The 21,205-nt window shown below is 37.0% G+C and overlaps 1 protein-coding gene across 1 annotated transcript in view; it reads right to left on the bottom strand.

Moving 5' to 3' along the window:
* Positions 1–714: 714 nt before the first annotated feature.
* FRMD3 (FERM domain containing 3) overlaps positions 715–21,205 on the bottom strand; it is a 116,558-nt gene continuing 96,067 nt past the window's right edge. The window contains exon 14 of the mRNA XM_072404099.1: positions 715–8,158. Within this exon, the coding sequence (XP_072260200.1) occupies positions 7,560–8,158 (599 nt within the window). The 3' untranslated portion in view covers positions 715–7,559. The remainder of the gene's footprint in view (positions 8,159–21,205) is intronic.

Genomic DNA, 21,205 nt, shown 5'->3' with positions numbered 1-21,205 from the left:
GCAGCGCTGTACATTAAATAGGCACCTCTTTATATAAATCTTTAAGTTACAGGATGTTTTTGTGAGTTTCCTTACTTTAACTGCTCATTTCATTTGTTTCCTTTTCCTCAGTGAATTTTTTAGTGTGCTTGTGATTATTATCAAGTTAAAGAACTATGTTCAGTTCAGTTTTGTCTCCTGAAATGTTTCAGTTTGCACAAAAACTATTACCTTGATGTGCGCCTGAGAGCGGTCACCCTGGCATTTTCTTGCTGTGGGTGTAAAGGGACCCTTAAAGTCTAAATCATTGATATTCTACTCTATTTGCTGGCTCCTAGAAACCTAGTAATATGACTATAGACTCTGTATAGTGCTGCATAATATGATGGAGCTATACAAATACTGTGTAATAATAATATTAATAATACAGGTCTCCTAATAAAACAATGACTCATTCTGCCACCTAGTGGCCAAGAGTCAAAAGTGCACAGCTGTCACAATAGGAAATGAATAGGAAAGAAACACATTTTATGAGAGAATTGACAAGGTAATAATTTATAAATAGAGCCTATGGAGTGCAAATAGTAATCAACTGAACCCAATAAAATACATGGAATAAAATTTTGAGTGTTTTTTGGTGTTCCATTGGAAGTGTAACTTGTATTTGCAACTTATGAGAATGTAATAAAAAAATAGAACACACATTTTTACAAAAATGGAACCGAGAGTAGGGAATCATTGTAATATTTTGTAGGATTTTTATTAGGGATTGTCAGATTAATAACATAGAAAACAATCTGGATGTTGAAATAGAAATGTGAAATTGTACTTCATACAAATATCATAAGGCTCCAATGACAAGTAGAATTTCCTCTCATGTACAACAGAAAATTATACATTGATCTGAATTGAAGTTCCCAGAGCTGTATTTTTAAATAAGACATAGCACAAAAATACATTGTAATTACATACATAAATACAAATCACTGATCCAACATTGTCTTCATAAACCCACTAAACATAAACCTCAAGTATACATACATAATAGACTGGACAAAGCTGGTCACAAGAAAATCATGTACCCGCTGGGATTCTAGATCCCTTTTACCTGTGCTGTCATCAAAGAGGCCCAAATGGATACAAATCTCTCCCAGCTGTTAAATGTCAAACAGCAGTGAAATGCCTTCCTCTTTAGTCATTTGATCCTTACAAGAAGAAGCAAATGCTAATTTAAAGTCTGAATAGATCAAGTTTTTTAACTATCCAAAGAATCTAAACAAATTCAGAGATTGCTGAAACTGTATCAATTGATGTTGTGTAAAAATTCCTCTGCTAAATGCTGCTAACTTGATTGAAAATTCTTGTTTGTGTGGTTAAACAAAGGCTTCATCTTCCTGACCTGCCCACCTGTCATTCCCTTGTCCATTCACTAAAAAATGGAGGATGATGGATGAGCAGGGTTTATCTCTAATCAGGAAAGACTTAGAAAATAAAACCAGTAACAGAGGGCTGCACAGAAGAGGATTTAGTGTCCAATAAGTGTACTAGCATTGTGCCTAGCAATCTATACCCTACACACACTGTATACAACATCAGTGTTCAACCCAGAACTTTTTTCAAGCCGGGTAGGAAGAAATTGTAGGTGGGTGGCAGCCCCTGTATTGTGCCCTAAGTTATCAGTAACCACCCAAAAACAGCCGGGTGGGTATTGAAAAGAATCGGCTGGTGCGCCAAGCTAAAAGGGGCCGGGGAGAACACTGCAACATGCATGGTGACTTCCAATGAGCTTTTTTGCTTTACAGCATTTTATGTTCAGACCTTTAAACGGGTTTAGGGGTGCCCACTGCCAGCTGCATTACATATATATATATATATGTATTTATTTATTTAAGTATTTTATAACTTAAAGAGGTAATTTCAGAATTTTCTATTCTGTGCTGACCTATAGACAGCTTTGGTCCTAATCACTCAACAGAACTTCGTACACACTTCAGATAATCATCACCCGAGACAAACATTGTGCTTGTCTTGAACCATAATCTGACATGTGTACAGTGGTCAGCTGATGTCATTCATGGATACCTCACGATGGATCCATGAATAACAACCAGGAACAGTTGTTATACAAGACAAAGGAGGAGAGCTTGCTCACTTGTCCTCCTCCCTCTCCTCTTCATAAACCATAATGGGCGATGTGTACAGCACTCGTTCCTTTATCTTTCACTTTAAATGATCATAAAAGATTGTTTCCAGACAATAAATCTAACATATGTACACAGCCTAAATTTGACTGGTGCACAGAAAGGTTAATCTACAAGCAATAACTTCACACAAGTATGTTATACAATGCCACAACTGCAACATAGTATTTGCTCATTTTGCTTGTAAACCTAATATTTCAGGAATTGATGTCATATTTTCTCTTTCCAAAAAATTACCGGGTGTTTATCTGGCTAAACCCTTTTTTATAACATCTAGTCACTAAAAAATACCCAAATAAGCAATCAACCAAATGGCAGTGAGAAATAATGACACTGCAGCTGGGAGAAACTTGATAAAGTGCCCACATATCTATAATGTCACACCAAGCTATACTAAACTTTACCTATTTACTTTTGTGTCACATACATGGACGTCGTCCACCTTCTTTAATACCACTTGCTTTAACCTGCTGTGATTTTTATTCTTCATTGTCTTATTTAATAGCATGTTAACAGACATAAATTACATCAGTTGCACACAGAAAGAAGGTTAAAGACTTTAGAGGAAATGGTACATTTAAATATCCTGCTCAGTTATCTAGATTTTAAGAACACTATCTATTAAGGAGTATTAGTATTTAGATATAAGAAAATATATAACCTTTAAAGTACAGTTGTTTTGTGGATGGTATGTGGTATATTTTATGCAAAGTAATTAGTCTCCTAATATTTGAAACATTCTGTCAGGTTAAGGTAAAATGTAGAAGATAAGCATATGAGTTGTATGTTCAAGCATCATAGTGACTGGTGAAGCTAGAAGAAGAAAGTATAGTTTGCTGACTGCACTCAAGGTAATGCCCCTTATTCTATGGGATGTTAGGACCATTTCAAATCTGTGGTGAGCCTTAGAGTTCTGCAACAGGCTCAACCTCAGTCCCTCAAGTTGGGGACTCTTATTTTGCACAAAGCTGCAGTAAATTGTGGCAAGATTCCCAAAAGTGTCACATCACTTTTGGCCATGTGGGTATTTAAAGATCTGCCTGCAGCTGTAGCCCTCTGCAGAGGTGGTTGCCTGCAGAAGAGTTGCTACTCACTAGCAGCAGTTTACTGAAAGTGGACGATCATGTGGTGTTTCACTGTAGGTGTAAAAAGGCCCAAATGTCTGAATCATTGATATTCAAATCTATTTGCTGGCCCCAAGAAGCCTGCACAGAAATCTATGACACAGAGGACGAATGAAGGAAGCACAACAGAGGTCATTTATGATGAGCAGATTAGAAAATCATGGACATAAAAGTGAGTGCAGTTTATACTACATTTAACCCAAAACCAATCCCTGTATAAAAGAAGTTGGTGTAGCTGCTATTAGTACTGGCTTGCATAAACTTTTATATCCTCCAGAAGGTGCAGAGCAAACCAAATAGACTAAAGATTGTTTTTAACCTATTTTCTTATCCTACACTGTATATTACTATCTGTGAATAGGTCATAGGCAGTACATCACCCATTAATAAATTTAGACTGGCAGGTTATTTAAATAACAGTAACACATTGAATGTTCCAAAAAAAATAGAAATGCTAAAGCTATATTTGTACTAATGAAATCAAACACACACTTAATATTACATTTTACACAACAATGACAGATGTCAATAAAAAAAAAATAATTAGCTACATCAGCAAGGGGATACCAGGTCATGCTGGCAGATGGAGCTCGCAAACAGCAAGGGGATAGACACTTCAAATAACTGCTGTTTCTGAATTTACAATATTCAATAGTCAGCATAACTGGGGTTGTAAAGGTACAGTCACAATAAAATCTAAGGCTGATCTAAGCCCTTCAAGGGAAGCAGATACAGCCTTTAATTATTAATGCATCTCCTCAATTATTCTGAAGTAATCTACACTAGTGAACACATGAATCTTACTGGGGGTTATGGGACAGTGCAGACATTTTTTATTTTATACATTTTGATAAATAAGGCCATATATATGCTGGAGAAAGAAGTTAGTAAATAGATGACTTAATAAAGGTGTTGCAGCTTGTTGGCTGATGGTTGACTCTATCATGTTCACTTACATACAGGAAAATGAATGTGCTCTCATAACTTAAATTAATAAAATAGAGTCAAGTGGTGGACCAACTGACTGAAGTCTACACTTTTACAAAATCACTCTACTGTAATAAAATAGTAAGTGCTTGTGTTATAAACATTGCACAATTTTTTTTCTCATGATAATGCATTTTCTTACATGTGTGACGAACAAAAACTATCATACAAACATGAGAATGTCTCAAGATGATTAAATATGATTAGTTACATAAAAGCACCTTCTATACTTCATGAAAGTTTTCATTCCTAGAAAATGTTGCAGTTCCATGTTAGGAGATAAGTACAGTTTACAATCTCTTTCTTTTTCCCAAATTTAAGTTACAATTTTCCTTTTCTGTTGTACAAAGTTATTTAGGTCATTGATAATGTTTGCAGGATGAAATGACCAATGGTCATAATATGGGCCTGATTCATTAAACCTCCCCAAGGCTGGAGAAGATAGACTATCATGGGAGAGCCTGGGTGGGTCCAGGGTTAAAAACATTTGCCATCTAATAGCAGATGGTTTTTAAAAACCCATTCCAGGTTTGTTGGATCACACAGATTCTCTCATGTATTCTCTCAGTATTGGAGAGCTTTAGAGTCCCAAAATGTGAAGAGCTTCTACCTTAACATTGGAATTTGTGTGATTTCAACATCATCCATACAAAGGGGTCTGTGAAGGTTCTCATTTATCCAGATCATTTTATATCTAGTAGTAGTTGATCACATTCAGCTGGTTAAAGGTTCTACCATTAGATGGTCATGAAAAGGTTCTTGTGGTCACAATACTCCAAAACACTCTTCCAAGGGGGTCACATCTATGACAGATCAAACATGACACTGGAGGTCTACAATGTCTGATTCACTTTACCTACTGCAAATAACAATATCATGTAAACATCAAAATATGCTTATTACTAACTTGCGGGTTCATCTTATAAATCACATAACATACTTTTAAAGGACAATTCCACCAAAGCTCATATTTGAACTTTACACCAGTTTCTTCTATAGCTCATGGACCTGCTAAAAGGATCTGACTATCCAAGTTCAGGCTGTACCCACCATCATGCAACTGCTCTGAGGCTGATTTAATAAATTAGAGGAATGTCCACTTTGTTCATCTAGAACTCCCTGTCTTGTGCAAAAGAAATATAAAAAACAATACGGGTTTATCTGGCACATGACTGGACCATGGATGTGAAATTTGCTTTGTTTGTAAACAATCTCTAACCATTTAGTAAATCAACCTCTGACTCTTACAGGTAATGGTTGGCAATTCAATCTACCTAAAGCTAAAATACCAATTTTGTTTGGGGGGACCAACTGTAATATAGGAAGTGATTTGGATGAGTAGTGGGTAACCATTAATAAAATTTAGGCCAATGGTACCTACTGCAATTAAGGCAACGCTCTATAACAGTCTATCAGTTTAATTTTGGGCATATTGATATGGCTTTTGCATATCATAAACCAAAATATAAAATGAAGAGATAAAAAATATATATTTTGTTTTGTTCCCTTAGCACACAGACTAATACAATGTTCAACCTTACCATGATTGTCGGGAGTTATTTCAAATACAATCCACAATTTAAAAATACTTCATATAAAATCAACACTAGCACTGAAATAACTTTCTAAGTAAACAAAACATGTCATTATTTAGGTCACGGCCATTTTCATGCTTTTTTTTCTGTAGACAAATACAACTATCAATCTGCTTATCTAGGTCAGAGGAAAAATAAAGTGAAAGTGCTGCTTACATTTACTGAGTTTTCCATGTGTCTGCTACTGTTGGTTAGAAAATGAAAAGTATGTGCTCAAGGGTTGGTATATCTGCATTTTAATCATGATTTTATTTTTTTATATGCTCCTGCCATTATGATGGGTTACACTGAAGATACAATTAAGTAGCCTTGTTTAAAAAGAGAATGTTACTTTATAATAAGTATCTGGACTGCCGAAAAAATAGTGAATGTGACTGGTTAACTAGATTACATGATTTTGCACAACTGCTTAGACAGTAAGATGGTGTTTTTTTCCAGTTGCTTTGTATTCTTTTATCCCCTAATGTGTTAAAATGTATTGAAAAGGTGTTAAAAGTGGTTTTGCAATTCACAAGTAACTGTAATAAATACAGGAATGCTTATGGTTGTCTATTCTCCCATTTTTATAAATGTAATAGCCATTATATTTCTCAGTCTAGTATTGTAAACCTTGTATGTCCTGCAAAACTGCTAAATGCACTATCCCACAGCAAACAACATATTTTCAGTTTGTGTTCTCATATTGGCTACTTTTGTTTGCTATAGAGTACTGCACTTTGCACATTTCTGGCTGTCTTACTACACAGGTCTGCACGGATTAGCCTGCTAATATCTCAAACTGTCTCTAATTGAGTTTTTACTTCTTAACAAAAGGAGGGTTATTAGGAAAGACATCCATAAATATAAAACATAAAAACATCCCCATCAATCTGCAATGAAAAAAGATCGGCCACATTTTACTTGGCTGCAGGTAAATTAATCCTTAACCTTCTGCCACAATTTTAACCTATGTATATAATAGGTGCTTAGCCCATATTAACCTATATAAATATATAAATAAATAGGTCATTAGTTCCCAAATCTGTTTTGTTTTGAATGCAATATTCTCCAGTATATCAATGTAAACCTTCTGAATGTAACGTGTAATTTATGTTTTGGAAAGATGAGACAATAAAATAAAACCATATTAGAAAACAAATATACTGACAAACATTTAAAAATATTTTTTCTTATCATGCGTTTGTGCATTAATGTTTTCGCTCTGTACAATTACATAAGTTAAGAAGACATATTCTTTACTACAAATTTACCAAAATATTGAAACACATAAAAAGTTATGAAAATAAAACCAGCAAAAATGTTGCTTGTATAGGCATCGGTTATTTCTTCCACTGCCAGAGACACTTGGACCACACTTGTGGGATATGTTCCGCTTCTCTATGACATGGAAGGAGTTAGAGGACATTAATCTGAGGTTTATATCCAAAATGAACCAACCAGAGCTGCCAAAGATCAAGGACAAAACACACCATGTCAGCATCTAAGAATATATACATAATAACCCCACTATACAGTAAAAAAAGCAAAAAAGAAAATCAATCATTTTTACAATGTACCTTCTTCATATTGGTAGCAGTTTACATAACCCATTGAAGAGGAAAAATACCTCTTTGATATGGTGGGGAGGATATAAAGTTTTGAATATAATCCTCAGATATTAATATTGCATTCATTTACGAGCTGTTGGCGACATTAAGTGCTGAGCTGATCTTGCATGCCAGCCACTTCCTAAGAGGACAGTAGTATTCATTGTGGAACTGCTCAAATTCTGGCGTTTGACGGATTTCATGAAGAAAGGAAACGTCAATGTCCGACTCCAGCAAGACAAGAAGAAGAGGAAGAAGCACCATAAGCAAACCAAACGCCACCAAAACGAGCCGGGAGAAGCTCTTCAGGAAGGCATTTAGCTGCATGTTTCCCATTAGGAAATTGTAGCTTACACTTAGGGCTTTCCTGGCTTCCTTCAGCTCTTCCTCCTCTGCAATCAAAAATGCATGTTCATCTGCATCAAATTCCTCAAATGAATCAACATCGTCTCTGTCACTTTCTGGTCTGAGGGGGCTATTAAAGAGCATCTCAATGCCCTCATCTACTGGTGTAGGCAGCAGACTAGCACTTGGGTTGTATATCTGCTCTGAGATAGTTAAAGGCTCCTCCTTCATACTTTCTTCCTCATCATGACTAAGATCTGGTATTACCTCCCTGTCTCTGGTAGGGGAAATGCCAGCTGCAGGGGGGGAACTGGAATCATTGTGGTGTGGAAGTAGAATGCCTGGAAAAAAAAGCAAAAAAAAATTTGAATTTCTATACAAGAGTATTACACAAACTGATTTATTCAATAAGAGAAATAGCAAAGTGCAGTAACCCACAACAACCAACCAGAAATAATTTTTTGGGAGATCTGGCTTAAGTGATTTGAAATCTGATTGGCTGCAATGACTTGCAGCACTTTACACTGCTTTATGAGCAGCCTTATTGAATATTTTTTATACAGAAAATAAAGGGTACCATTTATTTAAAACAATAGTGTTAGCAATGCCGGACTTATTGTGAAAGGACACTTTTAGTTGAATCTTGGCCGTTATGTTATTGTGTTAGATTTCTTACTGTATCATTAATAGACCTCTCATGCATTTATTCTCACCAGAATAACATTCTACTTACAGGCAGGTGCTTATTTCCTTGTTTCTTTAGGACATCAGATGTAAGATCTGATTGTTCTGATACATCCCACCTTTAAGTTTTGGGAGTTCTTGCCTACTTTGGCACTGCTCTGTATTATTCCTTTAAATACAAACAAAACTATAAAATCCTACAGGGATTCCCCCCTCATTAAATGGCCACTGCAGTTGTGCAGATCCGAAACTTCAAAAGTAGTGACCAATGACATATTGGTGATATACAACCAATGACATACAAACTCCCACACCTACTAAAAACTGAAACATCAGTAGTGACATCACAATCCTCCTGATTCCATGTTAGCATGGCCTTTCAGCCCTGATCTTTAAATGCACTAATTACGTCTCATACACTTTCATACTTCTTTATTATAGGTAGATGTTACTACAGATGGAAAGTTCTTTACTGACCACAATGTAATAGTTTATCTGGTACCAACACGAGTCAAAAATCTACTGCAGCCTAATAAAAAGTTCATGTATATTATATCTTTTCAATATCTGGCAACTCATAGCACCCACCAGATTTGCTAGTAACTTTAGCAGCCATATTTAGGGAAGTCCCCTTCTATGATTATTATATTTTAAATTAGAAAGAATGCAACAGGAGTGGGTTGAGAGTACAGCAAGTAACTGCTATGGGGAAACTTTATTCTTGGATTATAAAAAAAGAGATTAAAAATCAAAATAGTTTGTTTTATCATTTCCCAAATTTTAAATAGGAATGTTTAAAAAAACAAAAATGTGTCACCCTTACAACAAAACATTATTATACCTTCTGGTGTACAAATCATAGTAAATGAGTAAGGTGTAGTCATCATCATCATCGCATGGGTCTCATAAAATATGCAGGGAGCAAAGATAAGAAAATATCACTAAATCTTTCTTTTTCAGCCTAGAGGCCAGTTTCAAGCCCAGATTTGTAGTTTTCCTGGAAACCCCCTGGTACAAAGAGACAAGTGAGACCAGATGGACCACCCCCTACTGGTTTGGTGCAGAGTGAATAGTGCAAGTGTAGAAAAAAACTGTACACACAAAAAAAAAGTGAAAAAAAGTGCCATGGTATCCATGGCTGGCCTTTCGGCTGGTTATAAATATTCCTCTGGTCTGGCCAAAAGGCCCAGCCCTAGAGGCGGGTTGCAAAAGAGAAGAGCATAGTTAAAGTGCCGTGTGTGAAATAATAACTGTGTACACTCAACCTTGAGGTCATACACAGTGATTAAGGCACCCCTGGGCCGCCCAAACCAAGGGTACAGCGCAGCGTTCTCATCTCGGGCCCGTTGGCCAGATCGTGGCAGACCTATCCACATCAGCAGACAGAGATACAGAGTTTGCCAGGATCAACCTCATTCTCTGCCCTATAATCTAGAGTGTACTAACATTGGCGCACCCTCCATCGATAGTGGCACACAAAAACCACACCAGTGACAGTGACAAACAGAAAAATACCTACAAATTAAGTGCTCAGTGCATAACACACTGGCAGGATGTAAAAAATTGCCCATCTGCACTAGCCGCAGCTAGTGCAGAATGACGGCAGTGCTAAATCAGCAAAAACGTACCAAAATTAATAGTGGGTTGAACAGACCCAAAGTGATTTTAAGGTACCCCTGGTTCGCCACTCCAGGGGGACAACACTTAGCGGGATTCAACAGCCTCTCAGACCTGAGAGCCAGACCCAAGCTTTCCCCGCTCCTAACCAGTGGGATGGACTACCTTCAGGGAGCTTCTTCTGAGGGCAGACCCCATGCCTCTCTCCAGCCTCTCCTCTGGAGGAATTAGCATAGGACGGCCCCTTACAGAGTGTCACCATCTGGCTGTCCCTCCTGACAGGCATACTAATCCACTGCATTCTTGCCGAGAATACAGTGTCGTTCCACTCCTGCACATTGGAAGGATTAGGTACTACACTTGATCTTAGCCAAAAGGCTGAGAAGTCAGACTTCAACAATTTGGTTACTTGGAGTTTTGGTACAGCAGCAATAATAAAGAACTTCTTAAAAATTGTGATAAATAGCAGTATCAGGACTTGATGGACCATCCCCTACCAATTCTCTCATTATAAAACTTGTTATAGGGTGATAGGACACTGCCCTGTCTCCCAATTATTTCTTTTGAAACTTAATTAAACCTCAAACCTTTATTGTCTGGTCTTCTATTTGTTATTAATGTGCATGGTGCCACTGTGCCAAGCTCAAAATAGCTCTCTAGGGCGCTTAAAAAAACATAGGGATTGCATGGGTCTATCAACTGGATTAAAGAGATTGCCAAACTATTGTAATTCAATCATTTCACTGTAAATAAGTTAATCTATATGTGGCACTGATTTTAAAATACTACTACTACTTGTCTGGGAATGGCCAGCTCAGCAACCCCACACAAAGTGCGTACTGGTTGATGATAAAAGCAGAGAACTCTATGTAATTCAGCTGGTATCAAAGTACAAGAACATAGGAATGAGAGTGAATTAGTTTAACCTGTATGGAATGTGTGCCAGGAAGTTTTGCTGTTAAGGCAAAGACCAGGATGTTGTAATTATGTGCTGAGGAATGATGAATCTAAGATACGATTTATTTAGCCACACCCACAGTGGCACAAACCAAAAACACAATTTCAGGAAAAGAAAACTCACGCCAATTATAAAGAATGGTGGCGGAATTTTTATGGTTTGTTTTTTGTTTGCTGCTTCAGGCCTTGACAAATTTTGATTTTTACATTAACTATGAATTCTACATCATACCAAAGTGTGCTTTATTAGAATGTGAGGCCAACTGTCCAAAACTCGAACAAGTAATGGACCAAGGAATGAAAGAAATGGAGAGTTATGCCTGGCTTAGTCAAATCTCTGATTCGATCCCACTGAAAAGTTGTAAAGATTTGAGATAGGCAGTTCATGCAAAGAAACATATAACGAACTTGAAACTTGAAGGAAATTTGCATGGAAAATGGTCAAAATGTTTAAAGTCAGACACTAAAAATATATCTAGGAATTCATTTGGGCAAAAAGGGTTAATCTGTCCATCTGAAACCAAAAGCATACCTTACTTTTTCTTCACAGCACCATTAGATCTTTTGATATTTCTCTATCTCTAGGTACTGTTTGAATGATGATCTAACGTTTAACTGCTCCAACATGTTGGAAAAACTTAAAGCAGAACTTTACATCTCCATTTCAAAATTGTGAGCAGGCAGGGTTTATTTTGCAGACAGGACAGGTGATGTCCTTTATTTATTAAAACATGCTTACCTGCCTGTTCACAATCTTCTTTTCCAAGTACACTGAGCTCTGCATGCACAGTTCAGTGTAGGAAGCTGGGCATCCCAGCACCCCCCTAACTAATGGCACTAAATGAACTCCTGCACACATGAGCTGGATTTATGTCATCAATGCCTGATCAAGATGGCTGAAGAACCGACAACCAAAAGAGGGAAGGGGTAAGAAGATGACAGTGCCTGTGACGAAACATAAACAGGAGAGTGTAAATTAAAAAAAACTGAAATCAAGCAAGCACATTTGTTTTTATCATTGCCAGTTCCTTCTGTAATAAGGGACCTAACCGGTCCAAATTTTGTATTTCTTACATTAAAACGGACCTATAATGAAAATTATTACTTTACATAAAAGGTCACTTTTATAAAGTATAAATTGTATTTATTTATTTTTTGCAACACCCTTTTAAAAAAAAAAAAAAAACAAAGAAGGGTGCAGCACTTCCCCATTCCGCAGCGATCAAAACAGAATGGGAGCGCAAAGCCTCCCGAGATATTTACATCATGCAACCGGGGAGGCTCTTGGCTGCTACTTCTGTGCATGCCTGATCTTAAGCATGCGCAGAAGAAGCTTTTTCTTTAATGGGAGAAAAAAATGGCAATCTCACACATGCGCACTCTTTTTCCCCATCTATGTCACCCAACCTGTGCAGTGTGAGATTCTTCTTTCGCATCGGGCCAAAGAGGGATACCGGGACGACTCGGGACTCAATTGAAGAAACCTCCAGATGGATATGGGATTAAAGGTGGTTTTTTTGTTTTTTTTACTTTAGTTCCGCTTTAATATTTTTTATTGGGTATTCTTACTTTTGCCTATACCCTTTATAAATATGATGCATCACTATAACTTTCATCTTTCCAATCTGTTAGAGAAAGAAGAATCAAGAAGCCTAGCCCACTGTTCATAGGTTAATTTGTGTACAAATAATTATTATTGCTTCTCATCTGAAAAGTACTAATGCTAATGGCCCTCTGACCCACTGTTATGAGAAGTTTTTTTCTACACAAGTGCACTGTAATTACTTTAGTAATCAAGAGATTTGAGGGATCAGCTCCCCTGGAAATAATTACTTGCTTATTGCATTCTGTACTTGTTACAAAATATTGTCAACAATGAAGTAGTATTACATGTAACTTCTGCTGAATTTTATACTGTTCAGTACCATTATGCATGAACATTATTATCATATAACAATAATGTAAAAATGAATAAATAAAGCCCATGTTGTCTAATATATTACTGCATATCCTGCATTATCATTAACATGTACTCTAAACTGTCATTGACTGTCATATGACAGAAAAGTAAAGTTTAGCAGATGATACAAGTGCTGGCATTTGCCATAAGAAGACCTTATCATGACCTACAGATTTTCTAAAGCATTATAATTGGTTATGGAGAAATGTGTGCTCTGTCTTTGTAGAGACTACTGAGGTACAACGAGACAATGAAAAAGGGTCATTACAGTCTATCATCCAGAGTTTACTTTTAACAAACCCTGTATGTTCTTCCAACAAGTAATTTCTTTTCTTGAAGAACAATTCTGCGCTAAAACAAAACACAGTCACTCAACCACTCTTGAGCTAGGGCTAACACTACAGTTGTGTGTCAGTCTATCTATTCAATCTAACTTAATCTGTGATCTCTGTGATCTTTTCTACAATACATAAGAAATCCCATGTGAAATCCCATATATATATATATATATATATATATTTATGTTATCCATCAATAGTTTAAAGACCTGTTAACCTGCTTTAAAATCAAACCAATTTGATTATCCTCTTGGATTTATTACTTTCTAAATATAGACAGAATTTTTGATAGTGTGTGTCATCTTCTGTATTCAGTTATTACTGGTGTGGAATGCGTTTATCCTGATGAGCTCCAGGGTTTTAATAATAGTTGCTGCTTTTATTACCAAACAGGTTTGCAAAAAAAAAGTATCTAATCAAAACCTGCAGGATTCTCCAGGCCTCAGCCTCATCTCAGAAGAAAACAAACATAGTGGCTGCAAAAAATGAAATTAATTTCAGCCTAAAAAAGATTAACTAGTTTCTACACAGATAAAACGTGCTTAGCTGATCATTAATTGATATGCCACAATTAGGTTGACTGATGCCAGACACAGAGATCACTACTCTACTTTAAAGACCAAGATACTGATATGTACAAACCTTTACCATGTACATTATGTCCATTTCACTCATCTAAATTATTGTGTAGTTAGCAAATTGTTAAAAATCATTCTGTGGCTTACCTGGATGGCATGTATTTTAGGGAAAATAAAGGTTTTATGTATTAATTAATTTCAGATATTGATATTTGCACAGGCTAAAAAACAGGTAATGTACATACTCTGTGCATTTTATACTTTGTTCATTCTATCAGTTTTAAACAGACTAGCAATAATGAGGGATGAATGTCACATGCACAGCATACAAAAACCAAAGATGAATAGAGTGGAGAAGTGTAACATGATGTATGCAAGGTAGCAGTGCATGCTAAGGAATACACTGCAGTTTGCAGAGTGAAGGGGTGGGCAGTGTACAACACATTGTGAAAGGTGTATCACATAGTAAGAAATGTAGACCACAGAATGCAAAGTGTGGCAGTGTGCAGTAGAATGTACAACACACAAAGTGGAACACTGAGCAGCTTGGGAGGGTTCGCAGTAAGAAATATTGTGTGTGCAAAATAGAGAAATACAGAGTACAGAAAATTCAACAAGGTATGCACTTCCCTTAAATTTCCTGAAATTTTCACTGTTTGACTCATTTTAAAAGTGCAATTTGAGTTTGTTAGGTTTTGACAACCATGTTTTTTGATATTTTGGTACTAAACAGAGGATAAACTACATAATATACCAAACTCACAAGGGTATAATGAAGCAAATTTTATCTTAATAAGTGGCAAGTTTTATCTTAATAAGTTAAGGTTTGATAAAAAAATATTTTCTCTGTTTACTAAGCACAATCATCCTCTCCTCTAACACCTTTATTTGAAATACTGCTTGCAATACTATTCAAAATCAGAGACAGACAGAGACAGATTCCTCTATACCCCAAACTAACAATAACTTAAAAGCTACCTGGAGAACCTGTACAGATAAAAAGAATGAAAGAGTTCTTCTTTACCAGCACTCTTTGCTTTGATCCCAGATCCGAATTTCATTAAGCGTATGAAAATCTCTTTGCTGGAGTGATTCACCATGCGCAAACAAATGCTTTTGTTGGTCTTGATTTTAACCAAGCACTTCACCATATTGCCTGCTGTTTTGCTAGCTGGACCATGCAATAGACAGGGTATTGCTGTAATGTGCCAGAAATGTTTATAGTGAGAGGGGGAGAATAGGAAGGTCACACAAACAAAGCCTGGGATTTAAATGGGAGGATAAAGTGATCTGCTACTCTAATAATAAACACTTAGCTGAAGAAGGCAGCTATGCATCTTTTCTCACTTCTAACCATACATATAAATTCAGTTACATATAACTTAACCAACTAAGTTTATGTCCATATAAAGTTACACAGCACTAAGAAGTATTAGTATGTGTGAGTTTGCATGTTGTTTATGTGTGCTATTCCAATGTGCTGGTCTTCTCCAACCACATATACAAAACAGCCTTAAAAAAGGCATTCTATTTATGTTTCCGACTTCATATAAAACATTACTTGGTCAGTCGTCTTTGCTGTGACACTTTCCCAGTTAACCGGAAGCAGTGCCGAAATAGCAGAATGTATAACATAGAGTCTAGTGCTCAGCTAGTAATCAGCCAGACTCAACAGTGTCATGTGTAAAATAAGTGCTAGGTATATAAAGATAATATACAATGTCCAAAATCTTTGCATCTGCATTTATACAAGGAAACTCCTTCTGATCATATGCATAATATGAGCACGTTTGAAAGAGCAGCACATTTTCAATTGATAAAAGTCACTTTAAACTATAGTATAGGGTAAGATTGGACGAAATGATGTATTCCCAGACTATGTACATATGTGCAATGGTTCTCTTCCGATAACACAGGTCAACATGTCATTTTCATTAGATATAATTTTATGTGGGCTTTGTAATATTTTTGGTGCGGATTGGAGCTCTCCAAGGCTGGAGAGAATACACTTTCAGAAGTGAAGCTGGGTGATAAAGAAAACATGGAATGGATTTTTAAAAAATCATTTGTTTTTTGCTACCAAATGTTTTGAATACTGGACCAGATTCATTCCAGGATTGCTGGATCACCCGGCTTCACTGATAAAAGTGTATTCTCTACAGCCTCGGGGAACTGAATTCATTTTAAATAGCCTTAACATATTACAACATTTAACAACAGTTTTCTTCTTTTAAGGTTCCCGCACTAACTGCAATTGATTTAGTTTGTCATCATGCCTAGAAATTACCTTGATCAAGACAATTTCTGTTACGTGTGTGGTTCATTCGCAATGAAAGCACAACATTGCCAAATTACCACAGAACTTAAAAAGATATACAAATTATCTTTCGGCTGTCCACTTGGTGACCAGGATAAATCTTGGGTTCCACACGTCAACTATACCAGTTGTTGCAGCGGGCTGCGTGACTGGGTAAATTGGCGTAAAGCAGCAATGCCATTTGCAATCCCGATGGTATGGAGAGAACTGCAAAACCATCTAATCAACTGCTATTTTTGCCATGTCAACAAAAGTGGATTCTCAGGTAAAAATAAGCACAAAATTGTATATCCCAGCCTAAATTCTGCAATTAGGCCTGTTCCCCATGATGATTCATTGCCAGTTCCGGTACCGCCACATGAAGGACTTGCTTCTGTAGAAGGTGATAAGGAATGCGCTGGAGTTGCGGCCAGTTACAACCCCCGAATCATCTGATCCTGACTACTCGGCCAATGAAGATTCAGAACCAGGGACCTTTACACAAGCAGAGCTGAATGATCCCGTTCGTGATTTAAATCCCTCTAAAGACAGAGCAGATCTTCTTGCTTCAAGGCTTAAACAGAAGCACTTGCTTGCAAAGGGTGTACCTGTAACTCACTACAGAAAACCAAATCATAAGTTGACAATGTTCTTCACTAGTGATGGCTTACTGTGCTACTGTCATGATATAAAAACACTCTTCAACAGTTTTATCACATAAGCATGTTCCATCTGAACGGCGTATCTTCATTAATTCCTCTAAAAGAAGCTTGAAAGCTGTCTTACTGCATTTTGATAATTCCAAACCAAGTTTACCAATTGCCCATTTTGTTAAACTAAAGGAGTCCTATGACAACATGAAGTTACTACTTAAAGCAATCCAGTATAAAACACACCAGTGGAATATCTGTGGGGATCTAACGGTCATTGGCCTGCTGAAGGGAATGCAAGGAGGATTCACAAAATATTGCTTTTTCTCATGCCTGTGGGACAGCTGATCTGCGGGAGACCATTATGTCAAGCGTGATTGGCCACCAAGAGATACCTATAGGCCCGGAACAAGCAATGTCACGTTTCTGCCTCTGGTTGATCTGCATAAAATCTTTCTGCCACCTCTCCATATCATGTTAGGCTTGATGAAGAACTTTGTAAAGGCAATAGGTAAATCAAACTCCTTGGGTTTTCAGTACCTTGTTGAGAAGTTTCCAAACATAAGCACTGCAAAAATGAAGAAAGGGATATTTATAGGGCCACAGATATAGTCTGTTTTGCAGGATGATGTTTTCAAAAATCTCTCTCAGCAGCTGAGCTAGAAGCTTGGGATGCATTCATCTGGCTGTGTGAAAATGTCCTGGGTGGCCATAAGTCTCCTGCATACAAGGAAGGAGTTCAGAATCTGCTTGATTCATACCGGAAACTGGGTTGTCACATGTCAATAAAAATACATTTCTTCCACTCACATCTAAAATTCTTCCCGGAAAATATTGGTATGGTGAGTGACGAACAAGAAGAACGTTTTCACCAGGACACTCAGTTAATGGAGCACCACTACCAAGGTTTCTGAAATGAAAGTATGATGGCTGACTACTGCTGGATGCTGTACTGCGACATTCCAGGCAAAGAGTACACAAGAAAATCATACTCTAAAAATTTCTGAAGAAACAATTGTGTACCACCGCGTTCACACTGAAGATGTATTAAAATTCACTTCAATGGTGCTTACGTTTTAAATACATGCATGTACAATGTTAACTATAATTGTACTCATAACTCAGGAACTGTACATGTTAGGGAAAAACTGAAATCAAATCTGAAATCTGCACGAAAACCTGATTTAGAAAACAATTTCTGTGGTTTCTGACAATTACCAAAACTCATTTTTTTTGTTGACCTGTGTAATTGGCTCAGGGTTGATATCAGACGAGAATCTTGCATGTGTACAGTGCTCATCGTTCATGGTCCAAATGACCGTCCTGGCGGATCCACGAAGGATGGATGAAGAACGATCATAATGCAAGTAAAGAGGAGAGAGTGCAGTGGGGTGCCACTTGCTTGTTCTCCCCCCTTCCCTCTTCATAAAGCAGAACAGTGCTGTATGTACAGGGCTCGTTCATGCATCGTGCAGTCGTTTGTCATTGGAAAGGATCGTGAAAGATCCTTTCCAAAGACAATTATTGTGTGTATTCAGCCTTAGGTTTGACTGTAATTAGTGAAAAAGATGCTGCTATTGCGACAGAGGCAGCAAAATCTGAGAGTCATTGTTTATCATTATACCAATGCAAAGGAAAGGCAGCTGGATATTTCTGGCACTGTTTACCTTGGCGAATCAAGTCTTCTAACCTGCCAAATTTACATTTAACTCTCCCCTCCCCTGTACAAAATATGTGGGCAGTTGCCAGCAGTTTGCTGGATCACAGGCATGATCTCTTTATCCTGTCCAGCCAAAACTTCTACATCTGTACTAGCTTGGCCCCTGACCACTCAGGAGAACTTGTATGCAGGTATCTTTATGCATGTTGCGATTACCTTGTAGAGGGCTATGGAAGCCCACACCCCTCCATGCATACTACCTGGCCAGTAAGGCCATCTATATAGGGTTATAGACTGATAGCAAAGCTTTAAAGGTGAGGGGGGCTATCTAAACTACAGAAGTTAATAGATTTTTGCATAATTGAGCACTTTTAGATCACCTGAAAACACTGGAACCGGAATACTACATTGTAAGTCAACATGCATGAAAGCACCTCTAGGTCCTAAGGCTAGCTGCCTGTCCTCCATGTATATGTATTAGCTTTATTACATCATATTTTATGTCCCTGACCCATAATAAAGAAGCAACAAGGAATTTTGTTTTTCCCTCACCTTCCAGGTCATCACTTGTTCCAGGTCATCAGTTCAGAAATATGAAAATCAAATACATCCACGCATCTAGCTAGCAGCAATCATGGATCATATATTTCACTTGATGGGAGCTTTTTAGAGTGAGCACATGATCACTAAAAGGTGACCACTCTGTTGATTATTAAATATTCATCTGAAGTAATGAATGCACAGCTTTATTATTAGTGAAGGCTCAGAAAATGCAACCATACTTGTACTGGAGGCAAACCTTAAGAACTGACAGATCCACAATGCATTAGGTTTAAAGCAACACACACAAGCCATATGCAAGAGAAAGTAGGGAGTAAGATTTGACAAGCAAAATACAGAAAGATCAAGTAGCTGAACATATAAAAAGGAAAATTAAGATATGAGTTCACATTGAAACAACACAGAGCTTGTATATCAGCGGTATACAGCAGTGGTAATTTGGAGGCACAGCTAAAGGAGACAATAATACACATAAAAGCACCTAGACTCACACAAATGTTTTCTAGGCTGGCATGGATGTCCTTTGCTCAGGTGCAGGCTTGCTGTGGGGGTCTCGGAGAAAAAGTGAAAGAGTCAGGTGCAGCGTGCGTTTGGGTTTACATCTCTTTTTAGTGTTAAGGGAATTATTCCTACTTTGCACCTTAGCTGGAAGGTAGCTTTAGCACAAGTATTTCTAAAAAGCTAGTTATATAAAATGTTCTCAGAAGCCTTTAACAGTAAAAAAACAACTAAAAATGTATCAAAACAAAGTAGAAATATTCAAAATGCCTTTAAATGGCAAATGGTTCTGATGAGAACTGCCACAGAACCTCAGATAAGGAATTGTGCATGAGCTGAGAAATGGCGGCTTTTACCAAAGCCTCCTTATGCAGGTTTAATAGAAAGACACCTTTATATTTGTTAATTATACTTAAACATGGGATCTCACACAGAACTCCAGAAAAGCTTAATTTCAGATGATGACAACTGTGGTACAAATAATTACACACAGAAATCTTTAGGGAACCTATCTGCAGAGACAGGTGTGAATCCTATTAAGCACTAAAGGCCTTCACAAATGTTTTTTTTTTCAAAATATTTTTAGCTATTCAGTGTAATTATATTGCTGACTTTATATGATAAAGATCTATGCATACTGCAGAAAAAATCGGTAATCATTTCCGTTATAGCAATAACTACAGTGACAAAGTGATTTAATAAAATGAGGTAATGCACAAGGGAAGTCACTACCCCAAGTGCTTACAATGCATTACATAAAACCTGTTTAGTAAGCATGATGATGGATTTGTGGATTATGTAATTTCGTAGAAGCTTAGAACTCAACCACATAGCATCATCAACAGTCCTCAACAATAAAGTGCCCTGCATGCACTATACTATACACAGCATAAAATCATACATACTAAAAAAAATAATAATAAATAGTAACACACAATATTTTTAACAAAAAATGAAAACAATTTAATATAATTTACATGTCATGCGGACTGGTCAGAATATGCCTGAGAGCAGATATAATCATTGTGGGTGGAACTGTAAAATACGTACCGGCTTCAAAACAAAATGGCTTACATATACACTGCACATATACTTATTTATTTGCATTGGTTTTAGAATTACACTCAACAGTAGGACATATGGCACAGAGGATTTGCAAAATATTAATTTCATTCAGTGTTAGCATTTATGAGGCCTCTTAAAGTGCCTGCACAGCAGATCAGCTGTCTGTTTCAGTAAAGCTGTACCAAGTACCCTAATATACTGATCCTATCTTTGTTTCTATTTGTGAGCATTTAATATATTTTTAAAATATCTTATCTTTTAATATGTATGTCTTATACATGTATTTTTCAATTTTTAGCACTGTAGATGGAAACTGTGGCCTGAAGATGGCACCACTCATCCACAGACTGAGGGCTATCACTTTTGTCAATAGCTGACAGTGATGACATGACCAGGAACCACTCTGAATTGTTCCTAATTATAAGGATTTACTAGAGAATGATTGGGGTATTACCACATTCAGGGATCATTACCTTTGCAAGGCAAGTGTCTATTCCTTCAGTATATAAACCCCATTATGCACG

Source organism: Pyxicephalus adspersus, chromosome 3, assembly GCF_032062135.1.
Source record: "Pyxicephalus adspersus chromosome 3, UCB_Pads_2.0, whole genome shotgun sequence".
NCBI classification, from domain to species: domain Eukaryota; kingdom Metazoa; phylum Chordata; class Amphibia; order Anura; family Pyxicephalidae; genus Pyxicephalus; species Pyxicephalus adspersus.
This window is presented reverse-complemented; position numbering and strand designations above follow the sequence as displayed.